Source organism: Typopeltis vanoorti, chromosome 11 (genome assembly GCF_054136105.1).
Source record: "Typopeltis vanoorti isolate ZY-2024b chromosome 11, IOZ_Tvanoo_1.0, whole genome shotgun sequence".
Classification (NCBI taxonomy): Eukaryota; Metazoa; Arthropoda; class Arachnida; order Uropygi; family Thelyphonidae; genus Typopeltis; species Typopeltis vanoorti.
The window spans coordinates 124,751,149-124,765,301 of record NC_143559.1 but is presented as its reverse complement, the minus strand read 5'-3'; the positions used below and the strand labels follow the sequence as shown (position 1 = coordinate 124,765,301).

Sequence of the window (14,153 nt, the reverse complement as noted above, 5' to 3'; positions counted from 1 at the left end):
TAATTTGACTATATATTTCACTATCACCACAATTCACATTACCTGGTCTATAACAGTATCCCACCAAGTATTTGATTCCATTCACCTCTATCTCACACCATACTGCCTCAAAACCACTGGCACTATTTCTGTCTTGCATCGCTACTTTGTATGGACATAACTCTTTTTCTATCATCAATAGCACTCCCCCCCTCCCTTTTTACCCCTCACGAAACCTATCCTCACGAAACATATCATACCCTTCCATCTCTATTCCTGTCAGGATGTCATCTTCTTCCAACCATGTCTCACTTATTCCGACAATCTTTGGGTAAACAGACGCAATTAGTGCAACCATTTCATCTGCCTTGTTTCTTATACTTCTAGCATTGGTATACAAACACAACAGCTCATTTCTGGATCTCCAGCTAGTTCAGCTGATACCACTCACTCGATGTGATCTCTCCATGCTAGACTGGGGCCATTTCCCTTTCTGCTTCTTCATTTTAGAACCCTTTTCAGTTCCAACTGTTTCCTCTTGATCCTTGGTCATCCCATTCCTTTCCTTCCTACACATACTCTCACCTCCTCTTGGAGCATCCACTTTTCTCACACTGTGTACTGTAGCTTTCTTCCACCTTATATTCTGTAGCGTGTATCCAGAGCATGGTCTGCAAGACCAGAGTGGCTGTACTTGTGAAAAACGGATGTAGTCCTTGTGTTCCAAAATTCTGCTATTCACTGTTCTGTCTGTTTGGCCAAAGTAAGACAGTTTATAGCTGAGGGACCTGGTATACACCAGGTAGGTCTAGGAGAAGTGGTTGGTCTTTAGTGGAGCAGATAAAGGATGCCAATTTTCTGTATGGTCTGTAACAGGAGGTCAAGTCATTTTTTTTTAAGATTTTGGTAATTTTTTCCGAGGTGCCTCGGATGTAGGGAATGGTAATGGATTTAGAGTAATCCTTGTTGTGGAGGGGGGGGGGGGAGAATAGTCATTGGCTGAGAAAGTGTTGAGGATGTGATTTAGTTCAGTGTTTAGGGTGTTGTCGTTAGAACAGATTAGTTTAGCCCTGTTGTATGTTTTCACCACCTCCATATTGTTGTGAGGGGGTGGGGGAATTGTTGGTGAATGTACCTGCCTGTATGGGTGGGTTTTCCGTAAACTGAGAAAACCATGGTTCCATCAGGCTGGCAGGTGACTAGTGTGTCTAGGAAGGGGAGGCTGTTGTTTTCCTCTTTTTCCAGGGTGAACTTGATTCTGGGGTGTTGGTTGTTTAAGTGTGTTAAGAAGGAGAGGATCAGAGCCATGTGACCAAATAGCGAACGCATCATCAATATAGTGAAGCCATATGGTTGGTTTTTGTGGGGTAGAGGCTAAGGCTTTTTCTTCAAAGGTCTCCATAAAGAAATTAGCCAAGGGTGGAGTGAGTGGTGAACCCATGACTGTCCCCCTCTATTTGGTTGTAGAATTTTCCTTGCCAAACGAAATAGCCTGAATTCATTGTGAACTGAAATAGGGCTGAGATATCGGGAGAAAATTTAGCTTGGATTAGCTCTAAAGTTTTCTTGAATGGGACATTTGTGAATAAGGAGGAGACGTCAACGCTGCCCATTATGTCAGTATGTTGGAGTGTAAGGTTTTCTATGCTGGACTTTGAAGTGGGCTGAGTTTTTTATGTGTGATGGTGTGTTGCCAGTATAGTGTGTGAGTGCTTTGGCCAAATGTTTAGCTAATTTGTATGTGGGGGAATCAATGCCAGTATGAGACATAATGGCACATTTTCTTTGTGTTTTTGGGAGTCCAGCCCAATGGCCAAGAACACCTACTTAGCACGCTAGGGGGCACCATCAGGACGTTTAGGAGAACAATAGCTTGATCACTTCACCCTCAGTTACTGTGTTGTAATGCCTGCGTGCACATGCCCTTTGCAAAATATCGGAAATATTTATTAAAGTGTAATTTAATTTATATTCTTATCTATGTTGTCAATTCCTTAAGTGATTTAGTAGAGGCAGAGGGTTACAAGTGGAGTCCCACAAGGCTCAATATTGGGACCTATATTGTTTAACCTTTATATCAATATATATATATATATATATATATATATATATATATATATATATATATATATCAATATATACTGAATATCCCCCTGCAATCCATTGTCAGTGGATTGCAGGGGGATATTGCGGATGATTTGAAGATGGGAAGGGTTATTGGTTTTTGTTTTCCTCTGAATATCCCCCTGGAAAGGAATAAATGTGGGGGGGGGTTGATTTAATGCAGCAAAATGTAAGGTCTTCAGGTTTGGGAAACATTGATGGGACACTGCATACTCTATGGGAGGAGTTATATTGGAGGAAGTAGGGGAGACAAGAGATCTGGGGTTGATGATTGATAGGAACCTGAAATTCAAGGGACATATTACAAAGGTGGTGAAGGTAACATAGAGTTGCTGCAATAATGTGAAGGACACTGACCTGCAGGGGTAAAAGAGTTATTATTCCATTGTATAAGACCCTGATCAGACTACACTTAGATTATTGTTCTCAGATTTGGTCCCCAGGATTTGAATGGAATAAATTAACTGTAGAAAGAGTACAGAGACGGATGACAAAGACAGTTTGAAGACTATACAATGTTAGTTATGAGGATCGGCTGAGGGAATGTGGACTACAGAGTTTGGTGGATAGAAGGAGAGGTGATATGATTGAGACTTTCAAACTGTTGAGAGGTGGTTACAGGGTTGACACTGGGAGTTCTTTCGCTTAGTTGAACAGCGGGAAGGAGTGATAACAAGGGGCCATCCCTGGAAGTTATGGAAGGAAACTGTGAGCAAGATAGTGAGGAGTGGTTTCTTTGTATGGAGTGTGGTTGAACCATGGAATGCATTGCCTGATAGAGTGGTGAGAGTGAGAATGGTCAATGAGTTTAAGGAGTGATATGATAGACTTTGTGTTTCCTAGGAGGGACCTCCCACGATGAGTCTTGATAGACTTGTTTCCTAGGAAGGACCCCCTGTGATAAGTCTTTTGACTCCTTGGAGGCCTAAATAATAATAATAATAATAATAAAGTAAACCCAAATGAGTTTTTTCATTATGTAGCAATTAAGAGGAAAAATGACTATGGTAGAATGACTTTAAACAATGCTCTTGGTAGGAAGGTGACAGAGACAAAAGAAATATTTGAGTTGCTGAGTGATCATTTTGCAAAGGTGTATCATCCAGGTGGAGATTTTGCAGTTGCTAATGTCAGACACATATCAAAATGAAGAGGAGGTGTTCAGCATGTTGAAAAATATGAATGTAAACACAGTAGTAGGGCTGGGCAGCATGTGAGTGTACTATATAAATATGCAAGAGAATTGGCACTGCCTCTGATGAAAGGAAAGAGAATAACATAGTTCCAATGCATCAAGTGGCTCCAAGACAGAAGTAGCTATATAGCAAATTATAGACCAATTATTATCTCTGGATGGTTGTTAAAGTATTGGAAAAGTTTGTTAAAGATAAAATCGAACATTGGATGGATAGGGATGCAATACTCTATGGGCAACACGGCTTTGTAAAAGGCAGGCCCTGTCTTAGTAATTTATTCACATTTTGTAATAGTGACAACAGAATTGGATAAAGGAAATGGCGATGCCATGATATTGATGGACTTTGCAAAGGAATTTGACAGAATACCTCATGGAAAGCTATTACAAAAGTTAGAGCAAATGGGAATGGATATGAAGCTAGTAGCGTGGATAGGAGGATGGCTGACAGGCAGTCACCAGAGAGTAGTATATGGTGGAGTGGAATCTGGTAGAATGAGGTTGACTACTTGAGTACCTCAAGGTTCTGCACCAGGGCTACTATTCTTTAATTTGTATATCAGTGATATAGGGAAATATTTAAGAGGGGATATTTAGTTGTTTGCTGGTGATGCAAAAATGGGAAGAGAGAAATAGTTGATAAAGGTGATGTAGATATCCTGAAAGATTTAAATAAATTTGCATTGTGGACAAAGGATAATGATTGTCACTTTAATGTTGCAAAATGTAAGGTTATGCACTTTGGATTGAAAAGGTTGCATACGGTGTATCATATTTATCAGATAGAAGAGATCGGTGTATCAGGTAGAAGAGGAGAGAATAGAAACAGTCAGAAAGAGGGAATGAATAGAATGTGAGGGAGTGCTGGAACCAGGGATAGAGTGATGGCAGGTAAGCAGGGGAACACATAGAGAAAGTGTAAGAGGAGAGAGTGAGGGATGCAGGTGAGCAATCAAGGAACAGAGGTGTGATGTATGGAGACTCGATGATCTGAGGTGTGCAAGATAGGATGCCAGAGGAGTGTTTATCTGGAGTAACAATGGAAAGTGTGGCTATGGTAATTAAGCAGGATGAAAGGGTGGATGAGATGATTGTGATGGTGGGCACGAATGACTTGAGAGGCAGTGTAAATCGGCTGGCAAGAGATCTGAGATTAATGCTTGGAGGATAGTACAAAAGAAAATGCAGAGAGGAAAGATGTGTGTGTGTGTGTGTGTGTGTGTGTGTGTGTGTGTGTGTGTGTGTGTGTGTGTGTGAGATACTGACGAGCTGAGCAGAAGAGCAGTAATAATGAATAGCATAATAGCCAGAATGTGTCAGAAGAGAGGATTGGAATATGTGGATGCTTGGAGGACATTTGAAGACAGAAAGGAACTGTATTTGAGAGACTGCTTGCATTTGAATGAGGAAGGACATAGGCATCTGAAGATGTTGTTGTTTTCTGACAAGTCGGTGTATCAATGCAGGGAAACTAGAATTCTCAGGGTGGGTGGTAGCAGAGGTGGCCTCTTGTGGGAATGAGTGCTTGGGAGGAAGGGGAAACAACATCAGGTAACACTGAGTCCAGTGGAGTCTGGAAGGGATAATGAAAGGTATAGAAACAGTGACATTTGTATGCTTTATACTAATGCCAGGAGTATCAGGAATAAAGGAGATGAATTGGTGGCACTGATAGCATCAGCCTGGCCAAAGATTATTGGGTTTTCTGAGATGTGGTTGACAGAAGATGATATAATAACAGGAATAGAAGTATCAGGGTACAGCATTTTTCAAAAGGATAGGAAGGAAAAAGAAGGTGGTGGAGTACTGCTTATGATAAGTGATGACTTATATCATCTCGGAATGGAGTCCTTGGGCAAGACAGGATATTTAGTGGGGTCTTGCTATCAAGCCAAGAAGCATAGAGAGTGAGCAGTGGGAGATGTTTAGGCAGTTGAGCTTGGCAAGTGCAAGAAGAATGATAGTTATGGGAGATTTGAACTATCGCAATATAAATTGAGAAGATGAAAATGCATGTAGTAATAAGGGAATGGAATTTCTAGAATTCTTGAGGGACAAATGTCTTAGGCATCATGCAATAGAAGGAACACATGGTTCAAGAGTTTTGGATTTGGTCATAGCATCAGAAGAGCTGATTATTATAAGTGAAATGGCACCCCCCCCCCTCCCAGTTGGAGAGATTGACCATGTGGTATTGACTTGGAAGATGAATAGACATGCAAGAGTTTGAAATTGTGAAGGAATGTTAGCAGCAATAGTAAGCTGTATTCCATGAGTTCCATGAGTGATGAAGGGGACACATTTTGGTGTATGACAAAGTGGATGACAAACAACATCAAACAGGAACTGGGTGAAAGAGAGGTTATGGAAGAGATATAAGGAGAGGGGTGAAGAGCAGATTCGTGAAGAATATAAGACTCAGGCCAGGAGAGTGACTAGTATGGCAAGGAAGGCAAAACTGGAATATGAAAAGAGATTGGCACTAAGATCTAAAGAAAATCTTAGGGAATTTTTTAGCTATATGGCCAGTAGGAGGAGAAATGATTGTGGGATATAAAAATGGGAATAGCATGACTGATGCAGAGGACATGGTGGAGTTGTTCAATGACACTTTATTGGAGTATTTCAACCTAGGAAAATAATTTTAATACTAGAGGGATAGGGTAGGTGAGCATGTTCCAAATACTGAGTACTCTGGATGTCAGTAAAGCTGTAGGACTGGATAGTATTTCACCACGAGTTTTGAGAGAATGTGCTAAAGAACTGACAGCTCCGTTTACCTGGCTTTTCAATGAAAGTCTGGTTACGGACTTTCATTGAAAAGCAGACTGGAAGTGTCTAATTATAGGCCAGTTTGTGCTTCATCAGTAGTTGTTAAGATCTTGGAGAAATTATTGGGGGACCATATGCAGCGTTGGGCAGATGAGGGTAATGTTATCTGTGAGAGTCAACATGCATTTGTTAAGGGGTGCTCTTGCTTTAGTAATATGATTGCCTCTTATAATAAAGTTACAAGAGCAGTTGATGAGGGAAAGGGCATATACTGCCATTTTCTTGAATTTAGTGAAGGCTTTTGACAGGGTACCACATGATAAGCTGATATTGAAGTTGCAGCACATGGGTTTAGATGTCAACTGGATTCAGGATTGGCTGTCTGATAGGTATCAGAGAGTTGTGTATAGTGGGCATTATCAAGGAGGCAGAAGGTTACAAGTGGGATCCCACAGGGCTCAGTACTGGGACCTGTATTGTTTAACCGTTATATCAATGACATTGTCAGTGGATTGCAGGGGAATATTCAGTTGTTTGCAGATGATGTGAAGATGGGAAGGGTTATTAGTAATAGTACAGATGTGGCAGCCCTGCAAGAGGATTTGAATAAACTAGACAGTTGGGCCAATGAATGGGATTATCAGTTCAATGCATCAAAATGTAAAGTCTTGAAGTTTGGGATACATCGATAGGAGGCTGCATACTTGATTGGAGGAGCTATGCTCGAGGACGTAGGGGCGACATGAGATCTGGGGGTAATGATTGATAGAAACTTAAAATTCAGGGAACATATTGCAAATGTGGTGAAGGTATCTCTGAGGATTGCTGCAATACTGAGAAGGATGCTGACCTGCAGAGATAAGAGTTATCGTTCCATTGTATAAGACCCTGATCAGACCACACTAGACTATTGTTCTCAAATTTGGTCCTCAGGTTTTGAAGGGAATAAATTAACTGTGGAAAGGGTACAAAGGCAGAAAACAAAGATGGTTTCAGGTCTTACAATGTTAGTTATGAGGATCGGCTAATAAAATGTGGACTACAGAGTTTGGTAGATAGAAGGAGAGGTGATATGATTGTGAATTTTAAACTGTTGAGAGGTAGTTACAGGGTTGACACTGGGGAGTTCTTTTGCTTGGTGGAACTGGGGAAAGGAGCGAGGACAATGGGCCCCCATCTCTGGAAGTTACGAAAGGAAGCTGTGAGCAAGAGGATAAGGAGTGGTTTGTTTGCATGGAGGGTGGTTAAACTGTGGAATGCATTACCTGATAGAGTGGTGAGTGCAAGAACGGTCAACGAGTTCAAGGAGCAGTATGATAGACTTTGTGTTTCCTAGGAAGGACCTCCCACGATGAGTCTTTTTGACTCCATGGAGGCCTGAATAATAATAATAATATTGATGGTACTGGATTGCAGGAAATTGATGAGGCTAGGGACTTGGGGATAATGGTGGACAGAGAATTAATGTTCAGAGGGCATATCCAAGAGCAGAAATAAATGGAATTAATTGAATGAGTAATACTGTGCAGCCACTACTTAATATCATTAAGCAGTAGTTGCACAAGATTCAATTTTGATTTTTTACAGGAATGTGTTGTATTGTTTATCTCCACATTTAATGCAGGCATCATGCATTGTTTGGTTGATCCTTTTGTTGCAATGGTTCTAGTTCTATAGCCAGATATTGGATAGTTTTTAGTTTGTAGATCTCTATTATTTTTCTTGATTTCTACCAGGTCTGCTTGGAGTATATGGCTAACTTTAATGGGGTATAGTTAGTTTGTGGTTTAGATGAACTGCAGTGATTTCTTCCATGGTTGAGGACTCTGTTATGACATGTAGTACTATCTTCAAGTTTTTTTTTTTTTTTCTTGTTTTCATTTACTAAATGAAAGGTATTATAAGAGACATTTTTGTCATTCAAGAGTATAGTTAATATTCAGTAGTTGGCTATCATATGCAGCTGTCTTTGGACTCTATTGAACTATGTACGAGGGTTGTTTGAAAAGGTCAGTAAAAAAATAAGTTACACATTTTTTTGGTAAAATCACCTTTATTTCTCTATATAGTCTCCATCGAGGTCTACACATTTGGTCCAGCGAGTTTCCAATTTTTTCATCCCATCTAAAATGTAGGCTTTGTCAAATTGTGTAAGTCATTGACAACCTTGATGATATCCTCATTCGAAGAAAAGTTTTTTCCACTGAGCCTAAATTTTAAGTTTGGAACAAGAATAAGTCACATGGGGCCAACTCCAGAGAATACCGTGAATGTGAAACCAATTCGAACCTCAATTTGTGCAATTTTGCGATGGCCGATGTGTGGGATGGTGCATTGTCTTGATGAAAGAGCACTTTTTTGTGTGCTAATGTTGGCAGTTTTTTTTTTCAGTTCTTCTTTTAAACAATCCAACAATGATCCTAATAGACTCCTGTTATTGTCTTACCCTTTTCCAAATAGTCTATCATGATAATTTCCTTGGGAATTCCAAAAAAACAATAGCCATCACCTTCCCGGCTGACAAAATGGTCTTCGCTTTTTTCAGTGCTCTTTCACCAGGCATTATCCACTGTTTTGACTGCTGCGTGGACTCAGGTGTGTAGTGGTAGATCCAAGTTTCGTGTACAGTCACGAATCAATGAAAACAGCTTGTGAATTGTGATTAAACATCGCCAAACACTGCGTTGAAATACTTTTTGCATGTGTTTTTGATTGACAGTCAACAATCGTTGACTGTCAATCAAAGCAGTTTTTCATGCAGGATATTATACACCCATTCAGTTGAGATGCCTACGATCTCGGCAATCTCACGCACTTTCACTTGGCAGTCTTCCATAATGATACCATACATTTTGTCAATCATTTCCTTCATAGTATGACCTCAGTCGGGTGTCCAGAGCACACTTCATCTTTGATGGACTTACGACCACATTTAAACTCATTTATCCAAAAATAAATAGTCTTTAATGCTGGTGCAGAGTCCCCATGAACTGAATCTCACTCGGCTTTGATCTGTGCGGCCATCCACTTCTTAAAATAAAAGTTTTATTTGAAGAAGTCCATGTTTATGAAAAATGCGAACATGGTCATTTTAAATGTTTGCCAAATGAGAACCACGCTTCGCATGTGTCTAAAATTTTGCCAGTGAGCATGAAAAAGATGACATGTGCTGACATTGGTATGAATGAACGAATTGTGTCACTGTCTATTGGAAATTTACCAAAATTTTCAAACAACCCTCGTATCTGACATTTCTGAATTTGATCTTTGGACTTTTGAGGTTGTGGGCATTGTTGTCCATTGCTCCTTAGCTCACAGTATGACTGGAAGAGCTCTTTCCTTATAGTGATCAGTCACTACATCCACAGGGTTGTTTGTAGTTTTGGTACATATTGTTTCTTTTTCTGTTGAATTTTACAGACCTGTTCTTCAGCTGTTTCCTGGGTAAACTTTGAGCTTTGAGGATATATAGTCAGGGACTTTGTCTGGTGTCAATGTCTAGGGTGACCAATGATCTATCAATTTCACCTTGTAATTAGTTGGACCATTTGGTCTGGAAGAATTCTTAGAAATTTCTGAACATTGCAAATGCCTGTTTGAATTCTAGGCTTCCTATTGTGGATCATTTGGAACTAATAATGCAGTTGTCAATTCTAAGTCTAAGAGAAAGAGGATAAAATTACTGAGTATAATCTACAAAAGGAAAAATAAATTAATACAGTAAATATCAGTCTTTTGAAACTAAATAATAGGTACTTAACTGACTTAGTTACTCAATAATCAAGTAAATTGTAACAATCATTGAATACAACTCCAGTAATTGCATTTCCATTTCTGTAATCAAGACAGAGGTTAAATTAAGTTGCATTTTCCATATATAGATAGTAAATGTATCATCACATTATTAAAATGCTCCCAGATCAGCAATAGCTTGAATAAAGATTTAAAGCAGGAATATAATTTCTTGTTGGGTATAATTACCTTGATAATTATTTGTTATTGTAATAAGCTTTGCTGTTTAATACCTCAAGAAATTTTATTCTTGTTTAATTTTTAAACCAAGTGTCTACAAAGTTTTTGTGTGAAGATACTTCATGAACAAACAAAGAATCTAATTTCTCATCAAGTATACTTTTAGTTTATAAGTAAATAAGCAATTCTCCAATTATCTCTGAGCTGGAGTGTTTCAATAGTATGATGATACAACATTTTATTTCTATATAGGGAAAATACACTAAGAGTTGTTGGGTATTCTTATTGGGTATAATTACCTTGATAATTATTTGTTATTGTAATAAGCTTTGCTGTTTAATACCTCAAGAAATTCTATTCTTGTTTAATTTTTAAACCAAGTGTCTACAAAGTTTGTGTGTGAAGATACTTCATGAACAAACAAAGAATCTAATTTCTCATCAAGTATACTTTTAGTTTATAAGTAAATAAGCAATTCTCCAATTATCTCTGAGCTGGAGTGTTTCAATAGTATGATGATACAACATTTTATTTCTATATAGGGAAAATATACTCAGAGTTATGAAAATATACTAAGAGTTAAGAGTTATGGCACTAAGAGTTATGAATAGATAAAAAGGAAGTCACAAGACAGGATGTTGTAATGTGCTGCTATATTTACCAATTTTCAGATTGATGCACCAAAGAAGAAGAAGAGGGAAAATATAATGACATTGAATTGATTCAACATCAGTATCTTATTGGGTCTGCTTCCACTGAAGACATCTCAATGCAAACCAATCTCTGGGTTGATTCTTTAATACGTAGCAGTATACATGTCTTAAAAGAGAATGCATTTTGCATTATGGGATACTGAGGCAGTTGATGTGAAGTAAACAGTCACTGGTCATGAAGATACTTCATGATTAGGATACTTTTAGTTCTCTGATTGTCTCAGGGGCTCACTTTAGTGAGTACGGGCGTGGCAAACCCGAGGTACCTGATGCTGGAACCATGCCTTACTTCATGTAATATACATCTGTTATATTATCTGTAGACTGGTCCATCCTCTTCCTTCCTTCTTTGTTCTCTTCTTGCTCCTTACCCCAATGCTATTAGAGTATTCGATGGCTAGGGGTGAATATTTCCTATTTTGTTGTGTCATTTCATCTTATGCACTATTGTGAGGCACCAATCCATCTGGCCAGTTTGGTGCCATAAGGCCAAATACCTTGAGGTATTAAACAGCAAAGCTTATTACAATAACAAATACCTCCCTATGAGGATAATGCAAATGATGAATAAAGTAGGAAAATTACATACTGACTCATCCGTCACCCAGCATAAAAGGGATGCGTCCTGGACTTAGGCAGAGGGCCTAGGTCGAAAAATATGCTGCAGTCTCCACTAGCTACAATGAGTCCACCTATAGTACATAATGATAGAAGGATATTAGTAGGAACATATAACTGCACATCTCTATGGGATGATGATAGATTGGAAGAACTGATGAATTGGACCTTATAAAATGGAATGTTGTGGGTCTTTCAGACATAAGAAGGAAAGAAGAAACTCTCATGCGATTAAAAGATGGACATCTACTCTACCACTGTGAATATGACAGAAACTCAACTGGTGGTATAGGATTCCTAATAAATAAAACAATCAAGGACAGTGTCCTGTTTGTTAATAAAATAACATCAAGAATAGCTGAACTAAGTCTCTTCATAAATAAAAGTTACCAACTGAAAATTATACAAATGTACTCCCCAACTATGGATCATCACTGAGAGCTGTGATTGCAGTGAGCTAATGGCTGCATTTGTAGCAGCAATTTCTTCCTGTAATAGAGCAAAACTAGCATGTTTGTAGATACTGCAGGCTTGATACCCTTATACATTCTACTAAAGATCAGTTCCCTCTTCTCTTGGTGTCTGGAGTATATGAAGTGTCCTGTTCCTGCAAGTTGGCCTACTATGGACAGACAGGAAGATGAGCCAACATCTACATAGAAGAGCACAAAACATATACGTCTTGTAATGATTATGGTCAATCAGACCTTGCAGACTATGCTCATAGAAACAGTTGAAAAAAAAACCATGCTACATCACAGTAAATTTAGAAGAGGAAGACTATTTTTGGAATCTGCAGCTACTCTCAGAAATCAGTCTAATTTAGATAAATATGGTTGCATTAAACTTCCTAAAATATTATTATTATGGATATTATTTCTGGGAAAACTCCCATGTTACTCCTCTTAACAAACTATTATATTTACGGCTATTTTGCCTGCTTCTGTTTAGGAGTGCCCCTGTTTAAATGTCATTGGCTTTTTACTCATGGATTCTTAGGGTATATTTACCAATAAATATATGTAGCATAAAGGAAGAGAAATTTACACATACCTTTTTCTGGGTGTTGTGGCTTTTCTTGTTTCTGCAATGTGCAAACTACTGCAGTTAGGGTGTTTTGGAAGGAAGTGTGTATGTGTGTGTGTGTGTGTGGTGGTGGTGGGGGGGGGGGTAGGCAGTGTGGGAGAATTAAAATAGAAAATGGAAAAAAACCGGGTTTTTTTGCATAATATATATATTATATTATTAGGGATGGGCAGAGCGTTTTTTTATATAGGGTGGGAAAGGGTGAAAACAGCAACTGATTTTTAGAGGGGGGGGGTTGTGGGAAAAGGGGGTTGACGGGGTGCAGTCTGTTTCGACTATGCTTGGTCGTCGTCTGAACACATGGAGGACGTGGATGCTATGTCAGGTCGGTTAGGTGTTTCTGCTTTTGAAGTGTTTGTGTTATCGCCTATTGGTCGGGGTTGTCTCTCGCTGCCCTATTTACACCACCACTCAAGTCATTTGTTCCCACCATCACAATCATCTCATCCACCCTTTCACCGCTCTTAACTGCCAAAGCCACCCTTTGTATCGTTCCTCCTGGCAAACACTCCTCACGCATCCTATCTTGAACACCACGGATCATTGAGTCCCCATACATTATACCTCTTACCATTCCCTCTCTCCTATTGTTTCCATTTTCTCCTCTTCTTTCATTCCCATACCTCTCTCTCATTCCCTCTCTCCTACTGTTTTCATTTTCTCAAAATATATAAAATACTTCTCATTTTATGATATGAATTTAATTTGAATGGAATTTGATCTTATTTTCTTCTCATATGCAACTAAAAATCTTGCCTTTGTTTATTTCTTTATAGTTTATTGAATATTTTTATATACTGAATCTCATTGATTTTTTTAATATAGAATTCCCTCAAGCTCACCAGGAGAAAAGGCAAGAAAGAAAGATTTAGAACAGAAAATAACAAGGAGAAGAAAACAGGTTAACAACATTTGTGCTACCTTACCTCAAAAGAGTGGGTAGGTGTTTATTTTTTACTCTTAATAAAGTTTATTTACTTCATTATGTGTGTAGGAATACATTCACTCATCTCCCTTCCTATCTGAAAGTAGTATACTTTGTATATTTACCTGTGATTGTGTGATTATGTAATATAATGTAATTGTATTTTTATGCTATTCATGACAATTGTTCTCTTCACTTAATTCCTGCTACTAATACAGTATGATTTTGTCAGGAATAGTTTGGCCTTCTTTTACTTTGTAAGAATGGTCAACTTATATCATTATTATTCGTGACACCTCCAAGGAATCCAAAGACTCATAGTTACCCATTCTTGGTTTCATAGTTATATAGTTATATAGTTGGTTATATAGTTACCCATTCTTGGTTTCATTATCAGGAAGAGTGCTTCTTTGTTATCAAAAGCATTAGACTTCAAGAATGAAATCAGCAATCTGTTTCATTATCATTTCTGGTGCATACCTGTAAAGAATGTATCAGACATTATGACAATCTAACATAATTATGTTTCATGATTTGTTTCCTATCTTCAGCTTTCTCTTATATTAAGAGCTATTGTTTTTATTTATTTATTATTTTTTTAGGTGGCTCCCACCCATGAAAAGTTTTTAGTAAACCTATAGGGTGGGCTAAGGTTTATTTTTATCTGTTTTATTTATTTTTACATATTCCATAAAACGTGCTCTGGAGACCAAACATGGACTTTTTTTTTCAAACCACTTCATACCTCCAGTAAGCAGGATAGTGGTCC

The 14,153-nt window shown here is 38.4% G+C and overlaps 1 protein-coding gene across 2 annotated transcripts in view; it reads left to right on the top strand.

Annotated features, from left to right (window-relative positions):
- Positions 1-14,153, top strand: part of LOC150102022 (transmembrane protein 120 homolog) — a 208,996-nt gene that overhangs the window by 22,433 nt on the left and 172,410 nt on the right. For both annotated transcript variants that reach the window (XM_090400395.1, XM_090400394.1), the window contains exon 3: positions 13,285-13,398. In XM_090400395.1, the coding sequence (XP_090256521.1) occupies positions 13,285-13,398 (114 nt within the window). The remainder of the gene's footprint in view (positions 1-13,284; positions 13,399-14,153) is intronic.